Source organism: Diabrotica virgifera, chromosome 7 (genome assembly GCF_917563875.1).
Source record: "Diabrotica virgifera virgifera chromosome 7, PGI_DIABVI_V3a".
NCBI lineage: Eukaryota > Metazoa > Arthropoda > Insecta > Coleoptera > Chrysomelidae > Diabrotica > Diabrotica virgifera.
The window spans coordinates 76,317,977-76,337,725 of record NC_065449.1 but is presented as its reverse complement, the minus strand read 5'-3'; the positions used below and the strand labels follow the sequence as shown (position 1 = coordinate 76,337,725).

The 19,749-nt window shown below is 32.6% G+C and overlaps 2 protein-coding genes across 3 annotated transcripts in view; both read right to left on the bottom strand.

Moving 5' to 3' along the window:
* Positions 1-19,749, bottom strand: part of LOC114328470 (serine-rich adhesin for platelets) — a 127,170-nt gene that overhangs the window by 19,566 nt on the left and 87,855 nt on the right. The window lies entirely within an intron of this gene.
* LOC126887760 (uncharacterized) lies at positions 8-18,475 on the bottom strand. Its single transcript, XM_050655566.1, has 2 exons — positions 16,739-18,475; positions 8-1,624 (listed from the first exon to the last, which is right to left on the bottom strand). The coding sequence occupies exon 1, from the start codon at positions 18,247-18,249 to the stop codon at positions 17,128-17,130; it is 1,122 nt and encodes a 373-aa protein (XP_050511523.1). The 5' UTR covers positions 18,250-18,475; the 3' UTR covers positions 8-1,624; positions 16,739-17,127.

Sequence of the window (19,749 nt, the reverse complement as noted above, 5' to 3'; positions counted from 1 at the left end):
CTTTTAAAATAAAAACAATGTTGAAGATCATATTTTTTTAACAAGAGTTGATAAACACGGATTTTCTCTTTCAGGGTAAGACACATCAATAAATAGGTACTTGGAAATAATAATATATTAATTGTAACTTGGATATAACTTCTATTTAACGATTGGTTCTCGTTAAGAAATAATCATATAAAGTCGTTGATCCTAAGTTGAAACGTGTCAGTTTAGGCACTCTTACTACTCGTGCTCTTAATATAAAATTGAAGATAAGAGCATTAACACATAACTTTTTATCTACTTTGTTCACTTTGTTGTATGGGCTGGACAATAAAGATAGAACAGATAAAGAAGTTAGCAGCATTGACTACTATTGTAGTATATAATACTAATGACGAAGGGCTAAGAAGATAACAAAAAGATGCGAAGTCATTAATATAATTCTTCTTTCGGTGCCATATTGGGTCCTCCTAACGTTGACAATTACATTGGCAAGTTGTTCACGGTCTTCATATAATCGGAATAGTTGTTCGGCACTGCAAATTCCTGCCCAATCGCGAATGTTTTTAAGCCATGACAACTGCTTCCTTCCAATACCTCTGCGGCCCTCGATTTTTCCTTTCATGAAGGTGAAGGAGTATGAAGGAGAAGCTTTGAAGCTGAAGGAGTCTGTAGCGGTCTCCTCTAAGGCCATGCCCAAGATATAACGTTTTTCCTATTTTATGTACTGTTTCACATTATAAGAATTTTAGTCGTGCGATGCTTTTTTTTTGTCTTTTATGGCCTTTGAGAACTGCGCCCATTTAGCCAGCAACACTTCTTGAAATCGACGCCTCACCATACACCAATACCATTACGAATCCATCTCCGAATCCATTACAAAAACAATCCAGGGAAGGTAAGGGGGAAAAACTTTTCGCACCCAGATCGTTCAGGGTGACTAACCACATACTAAGTAGGCATAAGGGGTATTATTAATTTACACGACTAATTTTATAATCTAAAGTTTCAATTTACACGACTTAATATAATTTAGAAGAATCCTAAAGATTGACGGTTTGTTCAAAGCTAGTAAGTTCATCAGATTATATGGGGGATAAACGTTTTCTTGCAATAGCTGCATATTCAACAAATTTCTTTTTGTCACATATTTGTCACATGTAAAAAATATATGATCCAAGTCACTTATTGTATTGCAATTTTTGCACAAATCCGACTGTATTATATTGATTTTATATAGATGTGCGGGATAACAGGCATGGCCAATTTTTAGTCGAGAGATAGTAACAATATCGTGTCTTGAAAAATCTAAATTTTTATGCCAATAATCTGTCGGGATTTTCGGATGTAAAAAGTATACCTTGTCGGACAATTTATACAGTATTGATTCCATTGAAGTTTCCAGTTATTATGTAATCTGGTTTTACTTATGGTTATACATTCTTGAAGTCCAATATCATTCAATGTTTTCGCGCCACTGAAAATGCTGTCTTTTGCCAACTGATAGATATTCGCGGTGTGCAAGTACTTGGAAAGGGAAACGAGAAACGACCGTGCGCGAGTCGCGGAGAAATATTGCAACTATCTTAAATAATTCATATTGTCAATTGAAATTGTCAAATTGACGTATATTTCATACCTTCTGTCATTGACGCAGAAAAATTATATATTGCTCCACAATATTGATATGATATGCAATTATTATATAAAGGTAAATTTAATTAATTGTATTTTGCTTGCAGTACTGCATTTTAATAACTGATTTTATTTACTACATACAATTGTTTACGTTTGCTAAACATAACCTGCATCTTATTTTTTCTTCTTATTATTTTTTTGGACTATGGTCTTGACAATTATCCAGCAACCAGGACTAATATAATTGGCCAATATAATTAAAAGTGCGAATAAAAGTACAGAGCGTAGAAATAGAGGTCGCTTTGCCGAACTTGCACGGTCCCAATAGACCAGGGCGCATCTGTAAAAATATTAGTACATTTGGACGTTGAGAGGTAACTCAAATTTTTTTGCAGAAATTGCTTGAAATTTACTCAAAATAATATTTGAGTTATCCTCCCTCTCAAAAAAGTCCGGAACATTGTTTAAATAATCAAACTGTCAAAAAATGAAGGAAAAATTAGATTTTTTTCTTCGTTTTTTGATTATAACTTTAAAAGTATTCATTTCCGAGAAAAGTTGTACTAACATAAAAGTTGCGTAATTAAATTTCCTACAATATAGAATTGGTTAAAAATTTAAAAAATAGTCACTCTTGTTGCAAAATAGCAATAATTGCGAAAAAAACATACAAAAACAAGTATTCGCATTTTACGTTTTTTAACCATTTATGCTACACTTAGGACCTTCATATTTCACCCAGAAAAACTTTATGATATAGTAAAACAATATTGTAAATTTCATTAAGATCGGTTCAATAAATTTTGCAATCCAGATTTCGCAAAAAAAATTCATTTTTTCAAAATGTTACAGGACTAAAAATAAAGCAGATAGCAAGTTGAAATTTTTTTTGCTTATAGAAGTGTACTGTAGATTTCATTTGCAATTTTCAAAACTAAAATCGATTAACTACCACGGCGTCAGGAATTCTTTTAAATAAACATTAATTATTGGTGCTACGCGCCGGACAGCTGATAGTTTGCTGTGATTGGGCATTCCAATGTCCTCTGATAATGATTGATACATTTTAATTTTTATTACATTTCGATATAAATAAGTAAATTTGTTTATTGCAAAATAAAAACACATACTCTATCCTTTGGAATAACACTTTTTTTAGCAAACACTTTCTTTGTTCATATATTTTAACTTAGAGAATAAAAGTTTATTATTTTTAAACATATGCAATTGTTTAAACAATATTTCACAAGCAATAATAAAATTAGTTTGGTTTTTGTGGAATTAAAATATTAAAATACAACAAAATATAGAGTAAATAAATAATATATTAGATAAAGATTGGAAGAAATTTTGGTAGAAATCAACTTGTGTGAATCGAACACCGCTGTCCTGTGCGTAGCACCAGAAGTTAAAGTTTATTTAAAAAATTTCCTGATGCCGTGGTAATTAATCGATTTTAGTTTTGCAAATTGCAAATGAAAGGTACAGTACACTTCTATAAGCAAAAAAAATTCAACTTGCTATCTGCTTTATTTTCAGTCCTGCAACATTTTAAAAAAATGAATTTTTTTTGCGAAAGCTGGATTGCAAAATTTATTTTGCAAAATCTATTAAACCGATCTTAATGAAATTTACAGTGTTGTTTTACTATATCATAAAGTTTTTCTGGGTAAAATATGAAGGTCCTAAGTGTAGCATAAATGGCTGAAAAACGTAAAATGCGAATATGTATGTACGTACTTGTTTTTGTATGGTTTTTTTTTTCGCAATTATTGCTATTTTGCAACAAAGGTGACTGTTTTTTAAATTTTTAACCAATTTTATATTGTAGGAAATTTAATTACGCAACTTTTATGTCAGTGCAACTTTTCTCCGAAATGAATACTTTTAAAGTTATAATCAAAAAACCAATAAAAAAATCGAATTTTTCCTTCATATTTTGACATTTTGATTATTTAAACAATTAGTGGAGTCAATGAAGGTGGATATGAGTTATTAGCTCAGATTTCGTTGAACCTCCATCGATTTTCATAAAAATTGGTGAGTGGTTAAAGGATACCTCAAGGAACAAAGGTGACATAGTGCCAACTTGCGCTTTTTGCATTTTAGGGGTGAAATACACCCCTTTTTTTAAAATTATTTTTTAGATTTCTGAAAGTGCAGTCACTGTAAGTTTTCACTTCCTATTTCGTTGAACCTTCATCGATTTTCATGAAAATCGGTAAGTAGTTAGAGGATACCCCAACAAATAAAAGTTATATAGCATCAACTTGCGCTTTTGCCTTTTAGGGGTGCAATACACCCCTACTTTTTAAATTGTAAAAAATGCAGATTTCCGCATTATGGCGCAAGTAATGTTTAATTAAGAAAAATAAATATTTTTTTTATATTTATGTGCATGAATTACATTTTTTTTTATTTTTCAAACCTTATAGCAACCAAAAATCCGAAAATTAACAAGTCGAAAATCACGAAAACCTTATTCTTCTATATTTCTGAAAGTGTAGTCACTGAATGTTTTCACCCACGATTTCTTTGAACATTCATCGATTTTCATGAAAATTGTTGAGTAGTTAGAGGATACCTCAAAAAACAAAAGTGATATGGCACCAAGTTGCGCTTTCTGCATTTTAGGGGTGAAATCCACCTTTTTTTTTAATGATAAAAATGCAGATTTCAGCATTCTGGCTCAAGCAATCTCGTTTAATTAAGTAAAATAAATATTTTTTTACATTTATGTGCATGATGTATAATTTTTATTAATTTTTCAAACCTTATAGCAACCAAAAATCAGAAAATTAGCAAATTGACAATCACGAAAAAAATTATTCTTTTATATTTCCAAAAAGGCAGTCACTGAAGGTTTTCACCCCTGATTTCGTTAAACCTCCATCAATTTTCATGAAAATTGGTAAGTAGTTAGAGCATACCTCAAGAAACAAAAGTGATGTGGTACCAACTTGCGCTTTTATCCTGGGGGTGGATGTTACCCCTTCTCATGGGTGAACACTATTTTATTAAAAATAACCCCATAATTAGATAGAGGAGTAAATTCTAAGCAAACTTTCTTTTATCAAGTTTATAAATTTTTTATTTAAATAATGTTTCATAATTTAATAAAATATTATTGGTACAGTAAAACCTGTCAATAACGGCCACTAATGCTAGATTTCCTTTTCCACAAATACATAAATATAATTGAAAATTTATTTATTTTAGTAATTAAAGCAAATCTAATTAAATATAATTCTACAAACAAACTGAACATACCTTTCATTAGATATCCCAAATCACTTTGGCTGATTTTGTCTGCATATATAGGGTGAGGCAGATAACTGGCCTATTAGAAATATCTCGAGAACTAAAGGCAACAGAATCATGAAAATTGGAATAAAGGGGTTTTGAAGGATGATCTATTAAATGAAAATATTTTCATCTCTTTGCAACTTCCGGTTATAGCGGAATGAGTATTTTCTGAGTTTTCTTAAATGGAACACCCTGTATTTTTGTATTGTAGTGAAATGATATTTTATAGTACTTTTTTATTTCTTAAGCATTCCCTATACCTAACTGCTTTAATTTGTGAGTTATTGATGATTCAAGCTAAACATTAATCGCAACAAAAAATACGTAAAATTTTATTAGGTTGGCCGTGAAAATACTCAATCCCAAATAATTTTTCAGAAATAAATACATATTAATCCAGACTGGTCCTTAAAATTACCAATGATGGTTTAGCTATCAAAATACCTACGTAGTTAAGATTGTTGGTGCGATTAACAATTAAGCACAAATTAAAGCAGTTAGGTATAGGGAATGCGTAAGAAATAAAAAAGTACCGTAAAATATCATTTCATTACAATACTAAAATACAGGGTGTTCCATTTAAGAAAACTCAGAAAATACTCATTCCGAGTTTCGACCAACCCTGTATACTAAAATTAAAAATTTTGCTGTACTAATTATTCTTAACAATAGTAGAGTATATTAAAAATCATATGAACGTAAGTAGAGTTTTAGATGTCAAACTACTACAATTCTACAGGGTGTTAATTTTGCTACGAAATTAATAAAAAAAAAACGTAATTATCTTTTAAAATACCCTCTATAATATTACAAAACCTCATATTTTAAGAAAGAAGACATCAAAGAGAATCCAAAAATGTAAAAATATACAGGGTGTCCCATTTAAAAAAAAACGAAGTTATAAGCAACTTCCGGTATAACCGGAAGTTGTAAAGAGATGAAAATATTTTCATTTAATAGATCATCCTTCAAAACCCCTTCATTCCAAGTTTCATGATTCTGTTGCCTTTAGTTCTCGAGATATTTCTAATAGGCCCTTTATTTGCCTCACCCTGTATATTATGTTTGAGGAATCCCTTTTTTTGTGAGACTGGATATAGGACATTTCCCAAGTATGAATTCACATTCATGGTATATCGTTGCTATACAGTGATAATAATCTGTGCAATGTTATGGTACAGGCTACGTTAAATATGAAGTAAATGTGGAAGATATACACTGGTTATTCATTTCAATTTAATTTGATTGTTTTTTAATCGTTTACAATATTTAAAATAATTAAAGTTATAAAGTTAGGAATTTCAAAAATAAATTCAGTTCTCACTGGCAGGGTGGGAAATAATAAAGTGCCATACAATAGCATTTCATTACAATGCTCATTACAGGCATTACAGGCTGCTCCGTTTGAGAAAACTCATACTCTCAAACTTTGAGAAAACACTCATTCAGTTTCGACCAACCCTGTATTACCTAAAATTAAACGTTTTGCTAGATTAATAATTTTTAACAATAATAGACTATATTAAAAATCACTTGAACATAAATTGATTTTCTGATGTCAAATCACTACAATTATACAGGGGGTGAATATTGCTATGAAATTTGAAAAAAAAAACGTAATTATCTTTTAAACTACTTCGTATAACATCACAAAACCTGATATTTTAAGAAATAAAACATAGAGGAGAATCCAAAAATGTAAAAATATACAGGCTGTTCCATTAAACAAAAGATAATTTTGTTTCATCCTGTCAATATGGGTGGCCCTGTATATTTGGAAATGTATTTAAATTCTGATATTATCTATGCCCCAATCTCACCTAAATAAACTTTTTTCATATCTCCTACAACAAACGACTAATTGGACTTCCCACAGCCTGTATACATACAAAATCTCCGCTATAAAATTTTTTCAAAGAAAATGTTATTGGTTTTTTTTAAATAACTCCGTTAATTTTTGAAATATGAGAATTACCCAAAAACCATTACAAAGCTAAGTAAAAGGTCTATAACACTGTATTAAACATAATTTTGTAAATCCTTTATTTTTTTTTAAATACAAGGTGAAAGGGCCCCGGTTACATGGTTCTCGCAGTAAAATTTACGTTTTAAATGTTTCTATCTCGGTTATTTTTTGTCGTAAAAAAATATTAGAAAAAGAAAAAGCTTAAATAAAGTTAAAACTAAAATTTTGTTCTCTACCATTTTTTAAGTATATCGAGTATTTTTGGAGTTATTATCAAAAGAAAGTGAAATTCACGAAAATTTGAAAAATTCTAATTTTTTTTAATCGTATTTTTTTTCAAAAATATGCATTCTAAACCGGTCAAAATTTTTGAAGTTATTACTCATGTTAAAATAAATAAAGTTTTAAATGGGTTACTATAAATTTTAATTTTTGTGGAAATGACGTAGGTTTCATTTTTCATTCTTCTCTAAAAAATCTGAAAGGGTCCTCTTATTTCCATCATAACTTGCTTAATTTTGATGCTATCGACTTCTTATATAGCTTTTTGATAGTTACCTTTAAGTACTTTATTAAAATGTTTAGTATCTCTAGTTAACAAAGTGCATCGTTTTCCTGTTATTTAAGCTTGAATACTAAGATTTGAGTACTCGCGGAAAAAAAATATACATTCAATTGCATATAACTCACTTTGTATATGTAATAAAGGATTTTTCGAATAAAGAGCTTATTTATTTTTATATTATCTTCAATTTTAGTAACAACAACTTTTTTGAAGAAACTTATGGTTTTTGAGTTATTTATGAAAAACTGCTTTAAAACATGGATTTTTTTCAGGAAAAATCAAAACTTTTGATCTTTAATAACTCAAAAACTATTGATTTATTGGAATAACTTTATATAACAAATTTTACTTATAATTTATCCCTCTATCGATTAGTGGTATTATTTTTAATAAAATAATTTCCACCCCCGAGAAGGGGTGGCATCCACCCCCAGGGTAAAAGCGCAAGTTGGCACCATGTCACCTTTGTTTCTTGAGGTATCCTCTACATACGTACCAATTTTCATGAAAATCGATGGAGGTTCAACGAAATCGGAGGTGAAAACCTTCATTGACTCCACTAAATGTTCCGGACCATTTTCAGTGTCAGGATAACTCAAATATTATTATTTGAGTTAAATTATTATTTCAAGCAATTTCTGCAAAAAAATTTGAGTCACCTCTCAACGTCCATCTCAAAACAGATGCGCATTGGACTAATAATAGTATCTTTAATTCTTTGATGTAGGGATTTACGTTAACATAATTTTCGTCTAGTTGACTAGAGAAACTTTTTAAGACTGAGAATGAGTCGTAATGATATGTTTATTTGTTTTAGATTTTTATTTTCGGCGTATTGGCATGCTTTTATGATAGCTATGGTTTCTTCTGAAAATATTGATGTATTGGAATTCAGTTTAAATTTTTCTTTGACATCTAGTGATAGTATATAAAAAGCACAGCCCACACCATCACTTTGTTTTGAAGCATCGGTATATATTTGTAGGTGATTAGGGTATTTTGCAGTATAATCATTAAGGATAGTTTTGCTAAGTGTGTGAAGTTCATAATATGAGGGAATTAGAATTATTGACGTTTCTAAAGCCTGAAAGAAATCCGATTGAGGTGGCTTTTTAATAATATTGCTCATATTGTTAGTATTACGAAATGCTGAACATAAGGAGGGAGAGGTTTTTTTAGACCAATATTTTATTGTTAAATCGAGGTAGTTTAGTGCAGAAATTTTATTACTTAATATTGGATCTTTTATATAGGATTTTAGAATAAACTTTTCAGATAAAAATTGTCTTCTGAGTTCTAAGGGGGTTCAATGGTTCACAGGGAGTAAAGCACATTGCTCCCAAACATAGTCTTAAAACAGTATTTTGTATTGCTTCTAACCGTTTTAAAATGTATTTACTGGCCGAACCACAAAAAATAACCATCGTGCGATGGTTAAAATCTACATAGTGGCTCGGCATTCATATATGGAATCTTTCTCCCTTCTCCGAACGTTTCAAGCGGTGAATGCGGAGCCACTATATAGATTTTAACCATCGCACGACTAAAATTCTTATAATGTGAAACAGCGCTAATAGTTTTCAGTAACTCACGATCGGCATTTGTTCTATTTAACACATCTTCGTCGGTTTGCTATTATGTTCATAGTATTCGGAGCATTCTTCTATGCAACCACATCTCAAACGCCTTTAGGCGAATGATCGTATCAGCTTCAGAGTCCAGGTCTCGCTGACATTCTTTGACATAATTTTAGATTTAGGCTGTGGTTACAAAATATGTAATGATTCAGTTTTAGAAATGTTGTGTGAGTTGCTTCAATTCTGCATCTGATCTCTTTACTTGGTTCTAGTTGGTCTGTACTGAAGCCTCCCAGATATTAGCTCTCGCAATATTTGTTGATCTGTCTGTAGGGAAGCATTGTGGTGAGGTTGGCGACTGAATATCATAAATTTTATCTTAGAAGCATTCATTTTTAGACCCATTTCTCTTCCTGTCATGTTTACTAAAATCCAATAACTCTTGAAGGTCTCCGTCTTCTAATTCTTTCTTTGGCATGGCATTAACTTCATTTTTCCATTATTTCCTCGGTCATCCTCTCCTTCTTGTTCCTCTTGAGCTCAATTCGGCAATCTTGTTGATCCATGTATTTTCTGCTCTACGTACGTGGCCGTACCATTTTAGTCTTCTTTCATCTATTAAGTGAGGGGCATCTTTTTTCACTTTCCACTTTCATGTCTCTTCTGGCCAGGCTGCAGCATCTTCTCCAGTATTCCATTTCGGTCGCCAGAATGCTCCTTTTGGGTATTATTTTCTTTTAGTTATTCTAATTTGTTTAGTTATTTACATTAATTTACATCTAATTTGTTTGTATTATATTTCCTTATGTTTAAAAATTCTTCTTCCTTCCACCATGTTTAAAATTTCTTCTGTAATCCAGCTAAACAATTAATTATATGTTAAATAAGTAGAAGAACAAATCATATAAAACGGTTGATCCTGGTTGGAAAAGCGATTTTTAATTTTATTTTTGTTGAATTCTCATAAAATTAATGAATAAAACAGAAATAACTGCCATATGGTTACAAATAAATCCTATAAAACAGGTTATTCCTAAACTTTAATATACTTTTATAACATTCAGAATATCATTACAAAACCACGTAAATATTAAATAGTTAAATAACTAACTAAAATATCCATGAAATAGTTTTTCCATAGTAAAATCGTAGAATAATTAAAAATTAATGAAAAGTTAAACAATACATTAATTTTGAATGGAATATATCAAGGTAAGATAACCATTGTAGTCTAACTTCTAAAATTGTATGGATCCTGGATTAAAATGTGTTTTGTTTGTATTTGCCTATTTGTTGAGGTATCAAAAAGCTAAACTGGGATACCTGCTCCCTAGATTAAACGATTATAATATTATTTTATAACAAATTCTATAAAACAATTGATGAAATTGAGCTTAAGGTTAATACTAAAATTAAATAGGAAACCGAGTTATTCACCCTCCATTGAAATATCCTCATGAAGTCCAGGTGGCAATATACAAAATCGATTCATGTGGGACGCAAAACAAGAATAGACTTGATATTTCCTATAACACGATTTAAAAAGATATATAAATATCTTGGACAGTTTTAGATAGAATCTTTCCGTTGTTTTCCGTAACAGAATGGTACCTATAAACATACGTCAACGAATATTCAAGAAATATCTGACAAAGACAAATGGAATATTCAACCAGGAATCTAATCATTGATCGGGAATTGTTATATGTAATTGAAAATAAAAATGAAAAACAACGACTCAAAAGAGAAAGTTTTCCTAATATACGGATTCTGAAAATAAGTAGATAAGCTCTAAATGTAATTTAAAAACAACATAAAACAACACATACGTGAAAAGGATAATTATCGTCTTTTTCGAGTCCATATATCGAGTTAGTGTCAACCTTTCATCATTGTCATCGTAGACTTAGGCCCGGTACTTTATGTCTCGATTAAACCCCGGTTAGATAACCGGGGTTTAATCTTATTCCAACGCAAGAGACCCTACAGAGGTCCCGATTAAACCCCGGTTTATTAACCGAGGTTAGTTAACCTTGGTTATCGAGACATAAAGTACCCGCCCTTATATGAGGGTGTTGTTTATCTTTTACCTGTAGCCCTAATATGTCCGAAATTCCACACCGATCTCATATCATATTATATTGTACAAACAAGAATTCTCTTCCAGCTAACCACATAACAATATAAAATGAATAATTTTAAAAAAAATATACATATCTTACAGTGAAAAATATTTTTGATATTTTTAAAAATACGATAGTTTTTTAAAATAAATACAAAACTATCGAAGATAAAATTTGCTATATTATAACAAAAAGTTTAGATTTGTTTTGCGTAAATACTGTTTATAGCAAATTTTGGACACTTCGGATGGATTATGAAGTTACTGGTTACTGGTATAGATGTTACCGTTAAAACCCGATTTCAGTTAAAACCCGAATTTACTAGGAAAAAATAATTTTAACTGAGCGCTTTAGTCAATTCTAGTTTTAACTAGTCAAAACTGACCCCCTCCGTGGCTCAGTAGTAAGAGCGCCTGCCTATGGATCGAAAAATCCGAAAAGGTCGTGAGTTCGAATCTCACCAGGGTCAGAAATTTTTCGTTTATTATAAATTAATAAATGAAAATAGTTTCTGTCCTTGTGGGATCGGTATTCACCGGAGGGACCGCAGACGTTCGGATACAATTAGCGTCTCTTTGCAAAGACAATGACGTCGACTTTGCAAAGTAACAAGACACTTACTCCACACACACACACTACACATCACTCCCCGAGTTAGTGATAAGTTATAGTCTAAAAAACAATTATGAAATTGACTGGCCAGTTGGTTGTGAAAACCAGTGCCAATAAAACACAAAACTAGTCAAAACTAGATTTGACTGCTAAATTCAGTTAAAACTAGAAATCGCGAACGGATTTCATTTAGAGTAGTTTATATGCGATTCTCTTGTGATTGCATATCGATCAAATCTACCTGACAGCGACTATTCATTTTTGAATGCAATATAGATTTGGACACTAGACCTCTCTTCGTTTTTATATTACTCTTCTACTTATTTTACTCTTCTTCCGTTGGCAGGTTTCACACATTGGTATAAAAGTATCGATCATATCAATAAAAAGTTATATTTGCCTATCTCCTGGCGGTTTCAGTCTTCAACATATCCCGATTTCCATGAAAAATAGCAACATGGGCTGCTTCAATTATGCCAAAAATATTTTCGACAGGTACATAATATTTGATGTAATCAATTTTAGAAGCTAACTTTTTTATTTCGCCAACTTCAACAATTCTAAATCATTTTAGTCTTCGATTTTGTAATGGTGTTTTCTTGGCAGACAGTTCCGCATCTTGTATTTCGACCATTAGTTTATTATATATATATATATATATATATATATATATATATATATATATATATATATATATATATATATATATATATATATATATATATATATATATATATATATATGAAAGGAAACGGCGATTGCATTTTATTTCACTTCGACCACCACCGATATTCTACACGACGTGTTTCGAGCTCATGTCAAGCTCTCGTCAGGAACATCTAGGTGGATGGTCGAGGTGTAAGAAAATGCTTTTGGCCTTTCTGGTAATAATAAAATAACCAGACTTCAGTACACTTGGTACGACATCTATATGAATTAAATGAAAAGATTTCTCTGGTATACAGAAGAAATCTCCGTAGCGGACGCGAAAATGTAAATTTCAAAGTCTTATATCCGTCAATGACGGAGAAGAACCGTGATATGAAAGGAAACGGCGATTGCATTTTATTTCACTTCGACCACCACCGATATTCTACACGACGTGTTTCGAGCTCATGTCAAGCTCTCGTCAGGAACATCTAGGTGGATGGTCGAGGTGTAAGAAAATGCTTTTGGCCTTTCTGGTAATAATAAAATAACCAGACTTCAGTACACTTGGTACGACATCTATATGAATTAAATGAAAAGATTTCTCTGGTATACAGAAGAAATCTCCGTAGCGGACGCGAAAATGTAAATTTCAAAGTCTTATATCCGTCAATGACGGAGAAGAACCGTGATATGAAAGGAAACGGCGATTGCATTTTATTTCACTTCGACCACCACCGATATTCTACACGACGTGTTTCGAGCTCATGTCAAGCTCTCGTCAGGAACATCTAGGTGGATGGTCGAGGTGTAAGAAAATGCTTTTGGCCTTTCTGGTAATAATAAAATAACCAGACTTCAGTACACTTGGTACGACATCTATATGAATTAAATGAAAAGATTTCTCTGGTATACAGAAGAAATCTTTTCCGTAGCGGACGCGAAAATGTAAATTTCAAAGTCTTCATAAAAGACGATGAACGACAAAAGACACCTCTTTGTGTCACAGATTTGTCTACAAAGCCACGTTATTCGCTACACATTCGTCAATAACGGAGAAGAACCGTGATATGAAAGGAAACGGCGATTGCATTTTATTTCACTTCGACCACCACCGATATTCTACACGACGTGTTTCGAGCTCATGTCAAGCTCTCGTCAGGAACATCTAGGTGGATGGTCGAGGTGTAAGAAAATGCTTTTGGCCTTTCTGGTAATAATAAAATAACCAGACTTCAGTACACTTGGTACGACATCTATATGAATTAAATGAAAAGATTTCTCTGGTATACAGAAGAAATCTTTTCCGTAGCGGACGCGAAAATGTAAATTTCAAAGTCTTCATAAAAGACGATGAACGACAAAAGACACCTCTTTGTGTCACAGATTTGTCTACAAAGCCACGTTATTCGCTACACATTCGTCAATAACGGAGAAGAACCGTGATATGAAAGGAAACGGCGATTGCATTTTATTTCACTTCGACCACCACCGATATTCTACACGACGTGTTTCGAGCTCATGTCAAGCTCTCGTCAGGAACATCTAGGTGGATGGTCGAGGTGTAAGAAAATGCAATCGCCGTTTCCTTTCATATCACGGTTCTTCTCCGTTATTGACGAATGTGTAGCGAATAACGTGGCTTTGTAGACAAATCTGTGACACAAAGAGGTGTCTTTTGTCGTTCATCGTCTTTTATGAAGACTTTGAAATTTACATTTTCGCGTCCGCTACGGAAAAGATTTCTTCTGTATACCAGAGAAATCTTTTCATTTAATTCATATATATATATATATATATATATATATATATATATATATATATATATATATATATATATATATATATATATATATATATATATATATATATATATATATATATATATATATTCATTTTCAAAACACGTTCTTATATCTCTGCTCTTAATCTGATCTGCGATATTATCACTAATGGTGAATAATACACAGTGGTGTAATATAACCAATAAAAACGATGCAAAACAATCAACAGTTTCACACACTACTTTGCTACCGACCGGCCGCCTTCGTCATTAACACTACCCCGAACAAGTCGTAATACATACTTGTCTCTTTAACTGCGTTCGGGATTTCTAGTTTTAACTGAATGTAGCAGTCAAATCTAATTTTGACTAGTTAAAACTAGAATTGTCTAAAGCGCCTAGTTAAAACTAGTTTTTTCTAGTAAATTCGGGTTTTAACGGTAACATAGAGATTTCATGGATGTCTGATAAATGGGAATCGGATGTTATATTTTTACCATAGTATACTGGGCTAACAGAAGTAAGATCAAAATTTATAAATATGTACGGAAACAAGATAAGATCAATAACAAACGATTAAAACATGAAGAGCACTTAAAAAAATCTAACAAAATTCTTGCAAGCAAAATGTAGAAAATATCTTATTCTTTAAAAACATAAACAGCATCATGTTTAGTGACACTGTGCTCACGTGGAAACAACTATGCTCAACAAGTCCGGAAAACAGTAGTCCCAGTGGAAAAAATAACTGGAATTCATATATAAAAAAGTTCGCAGAACAATGTATGATATAAAAAAAATTGATAAATCGAACAGACAAATATTTACAGGAAGAAGACACCAATGATATGTGATCATCATCATCCATCCTTCTACGTCCAAAGTTGAACATAGGCTTCCCCTAATTTCTTCCAGTTCTGTCGGCCTTGAGCTTCCTGCAGCCAATTCCCATCGGTTCTTTTGATGTCGTCTGTCCATCGTGTAGGTGGTCTACCTCTGTCTGCCGGTGGTCTCCACACTGTGATTTTTTGGACCCGCTCAGTTTCACTTCAGCTCTGTGACTGCCCTTCGTATTTCCTCGTTTTTGAGACTTAGTCCAAGTAATGACCGTTCCATTCTTCTTTGGACCAGTCTCGAGATTGGTTGTTGAGGCCTGGATTAAGGAAAATGTTTCGGCGCCGTGAGTCATGACTGGAAACAAATAAGAAATAATTTGTGGCCATATAAATAGTGCTCCAGAGGTGGTTCATGCTAAAGTGATTCTTTGCAGTTCGATAGTCCCTACCAGTTTGATTTCATCACCTAAATATTTATATTTATGAACTAATGCTATTTCGTTCCAGTCGACTTTTGGATTTTTGCTTCCTACCAGATTTGTCACGTATTATGTTTTGTGTCTTTCCACAATTTATGTTCAAACCAACTTCCAGTTAGGCGACATCTAACCCAGTAAGGATAGTTAAAATATCTTCAAGTTATCTATTATCAGAACTATGTCGGCCATGGTTGCATTATTGTCAGGGCTGGGCAATACCAGGGTACAAGTACCCGAATTTTGTACTTTAAGTACATTTTGGGTACTCAGTACCCAGTACCCGAGTATGGGTAAAATACCCGGTACCCGCGTTTATTGTATGAGTACATTTTCCGAGTACTTTTTGCAAGGCTAAACTTGTCGCTGCATGTGGGACAGCAAATTAATAGCATCAAGCAAAACGCCATTTTCAGTATCAGTCCATTCGCAAAGTCAAGCAAACGCCTATTGTCTTATGCCATAATAATTAATAGCCCTTCAAGAAATGCTCTGAAGATCTGAGGAAACTTTGAAAAATTAGTTACCTTAAAAGCCAATAAAATTAATCAGTGAGTGTGCGTGGTGTTATACTGATTACATATTAATCAATCTCAAATTTTTAAAATTCATATTTTTTTTTATTTAAGTTAGAGTTGTACGTTATTTTATGTATTTATGACTCATAAATAAATATGTTTAGAAAGGCAGAGATAATTATTACCCTCTTACCTTTTTTCGGGTTCTATATTCAAATGTACTCGAAATAAGTACCCGAGAAATTCGGGTAATTGTACTTTGTGTATTGTACTCTGAGTACTTTTGTACTCGGTACTCTGTACTCATTCCTCAAATATGAAAAGTACCCGGTACTCTGTACCCCAGTACAATTTATCAGTACCCGGCCCAGCTCTGATTATTGTATAAGTTTGCAGTCAGCACTGATATACATATTAGGATCCTTGGTAAATTACTTTTAATGGTAAATTATTTTTAATTAAGAAAATAGCTTCAGAACAACATTAGGATCCTTGGTTGACTAATCTTTTTCCTGAATTTTTTAACTTTTCTGTTAGTTGCTCATCAAGGTTTTGTTCACTGTTGTATAATTCTGTATTCGCGGTGTGCAAGTACTTGGAAGGGAAACGAGAAACGACCGTGCGCGAGTCGCGGAGAAATATTGCAACTATTTTAAATAATTCATATTGTCAATTGAAATTGTCAAATTGACGTATATTTCATACCTTCTGTCATTGAAGCAGAAAAATTATATATTGTTCCACAATATTGATATGATATGCAATTATTATATAAAGGTAAATTTAATTAATTGTATTTTGCTTGCAGTACTGCATTTTAATAACTAATTTTATTTACTACATACAATTGCTTATGTTTGCATAACATAACCTGCATCTTATTTTTTCTTATTATTTTTTTGGACTATGGCCTTGACAATTATCCAGTAACCAGGACTAATATAATTGGCCAATATAATTAGAAGTGCGAATAACGTATGGTCCTAAAGTTTTGGGAAAAATTTCAAAAGCATATAACTCTGACCACAATAATCTTATATTTTTATTAAATTATTCAACAATTTAACTAAACTATCCTTATTATAAATCAAAATTCAAATGACAGAAAAGGGACCATTATTTTCGATTTGCCTAATAATTCCCCTGACACGTTGCATCATCCTTTGGACGACCTCGGCGTCAATTTCTCTAATTTTTGTATATATGCGGCGTCTTAACTGTTCCTGATTTTGTGCTTCCCATCCGTTATTATAGACTTTCCGACTTAATATTGCCCAGAACTCTTCAACTGGACGAGCCTGAGGTAGGTTGGGGGGATTGTCTGCTTTCGGTACAAAGGTAATGTTGTTAGTTTCGTACCAGTCCCTTGTGATCCTCGCGTAATGACATGAAGCAAGATCTGGCCAAAAGACTATTTGATCATTTGCATGATGTGTGTTCACAAACTGAAGCAATTTAGAGAGACATCTTTGAATATAAATATTTGCGTTTAAGGCTTCGCCTCGAACAACACCAATGTAGGGCTGTGAGATAAAGCCAGCCTCAGAAATTGCACACCATAGCAAAATTTTGTCCTCAAATTTTTTCTTACTTTTGAATTTTATTTCATCAGGTACATTTTCGTAATAGTTCGTGTAAAACCCATCGTTACCCTTCATCTCAGAGTTGGACAAAGTAAAATATTTTTCATCGTCCATCACGATCAACTTGTTGACGAAATGCACTCGCCTTAACGCGCGGCAACATCTCGGAATTCTCTCTAATTGATCCTCTGTGTATTTTGGAGCTTTCCTTCTTTTCCGGTAGATAATATTGTTACTCGATAGGGTCCTGTATACTGTAGTCTTTCCAACATGAAATCTTCTGGCCAGTTTTCGCTGTGAGACCCCAATTTTGTTCTTACGTGCTTCAATCAGTCTTGCCTCTCTTATATGGTTCAAAATCCGCGGTCGGCCACTTTTACGCAAGTTAACACATGGTATCCCTTCTTCACATTCTCTGATTGTGCGATAAATTGTCGATTTGCTTATGTTTTGATCTCGATAAATATTAACAATATCTCGTTTCGACATTCGCCCAACCATATTATAAACACCTCGACGAATATCAATGTTATAAGACATTTTGCAGAGCACAAAGCAAAATATTCTGCTTTGTTTATTAAATGTCAATAACTGATGACATTTCAATTCAATGGCCTTCTTTGTTAAATGCATTTTGCTTCTCAATCAGACCAGGTGAAATTTTTCCCAAAACTTTAGGACCATACGTTAAAAGTACAGAGCGTAGAAATAGGGGTCGCTTTGCCGAACTTGCACGGTCCCAATAGAAATCTTCTACTGCCCTTGGTACTTCATTTCTGTTGGTAATGACATTTCCATCTTTATCCTTTAGCATAACGGAATGAGATGTATCTAGATAAAAATCAAGAAAAAATATTAAGCAAAGGAAATTATATGCAAAAATGGTTATCAGTGCGTAAATCTGCTTTTGATAATTTTTCGAAATATATTTTTTACTTGTATACATATAGGTATACCGGTGCAATCGAACTAAGAGACACATTAATATTTAGCTACGCGGGGTGCTATTCTTCGAGGTGTGAAATTCTATCAACAAGGGATCTACCTGTTTTATGGAATCATCCCTTGTTTATTTAAGTACACATTTCCAACTATAGTACCCCGCTGAGCTGCATATTAATGACTCTCTTAGCTTGATTGGAGAACTACATCTCACATTATTTTTGGAAACAAGATTCTGATTACGATAATGCATAAACCTTTTTAGCACAACAAAAATGCAAGGTGATGATTATCATGGTATAATCGCGTTATCTCTCTGGTGCCGTCCTTCCTAATGCATGATGAGGAGCATTTTTGTGTTTCTTGGCCAATAATGGAGGTTGATCAAAGACTAGATCAGCGCAAGAAAACCGTTATTTCTGCCGGTTCTGAAAATAGGTCGCCAGTCGCCATGTCGTTGTACCCCCCCTGTCGCCAGGGGGGGTACAACGGCCGCCTTAATTCAGATGGACTTACCCAAGTTTTTTTTTATGTATTTTGACTCGTAGAACACGAATTTTTTGGGTAACAGTTGATCCGGATGTCGATAAGATTGGTATAAACAAAGAACTTGAGGAATTACATAACAGCGATTTCTCGCAAAACAAAACATTTTTTGAATTTTTTGGGTGATTCTAAGCAAAAAATGTTCTTACCAAGTTTTTTCGTAGAATGCATAGTTTTGGAGATAAACGCGGTTGAACTTAAAAAAATCGAAAAATTGCAATTTTTGAACCCGAATAACTTTTGATTAAAAAATAAAATAGCAATTCTGCTTACTGCATTTGAAAGCTCAAGTCAAATTCTATCGGTTTTGATTATTTGCATTGCTAAAAATTTATTTTTTTATTGTTAAACAAAGCTATGAACACAGTGTTTCCCGTGCCCAATGCATGCGTTTTAATGTACGTAATCTACGTAGAAATTGTCTGTATGCGCGCCTACTTCTTCGATTTTAAATTAGAAATGCATTGAAAACATCATTCAAGCACTATGTGTTTATAGCTTTGTTTAACAATAAAAAATTAATTTTTAGCAATGAAAATAATCAAAACCGATAGAATTTGACTTGAACTTTCAAATGCGGTAAGCAGAATTGCTATTTTATTTTTTAATCAAAAGTTATTCGGGTTCAAAAATTGCAATTTTTCG

What these genes read in the sequence shown, in the direction of transcription:
- LOC126887760 (XM_050655566.1), bottom strand. Translation starts at nt 18,249, where the DNA reads ATGCATTTAACAAAGAAGGCCATTGAATTGAAATGTCATCAGTTATTG.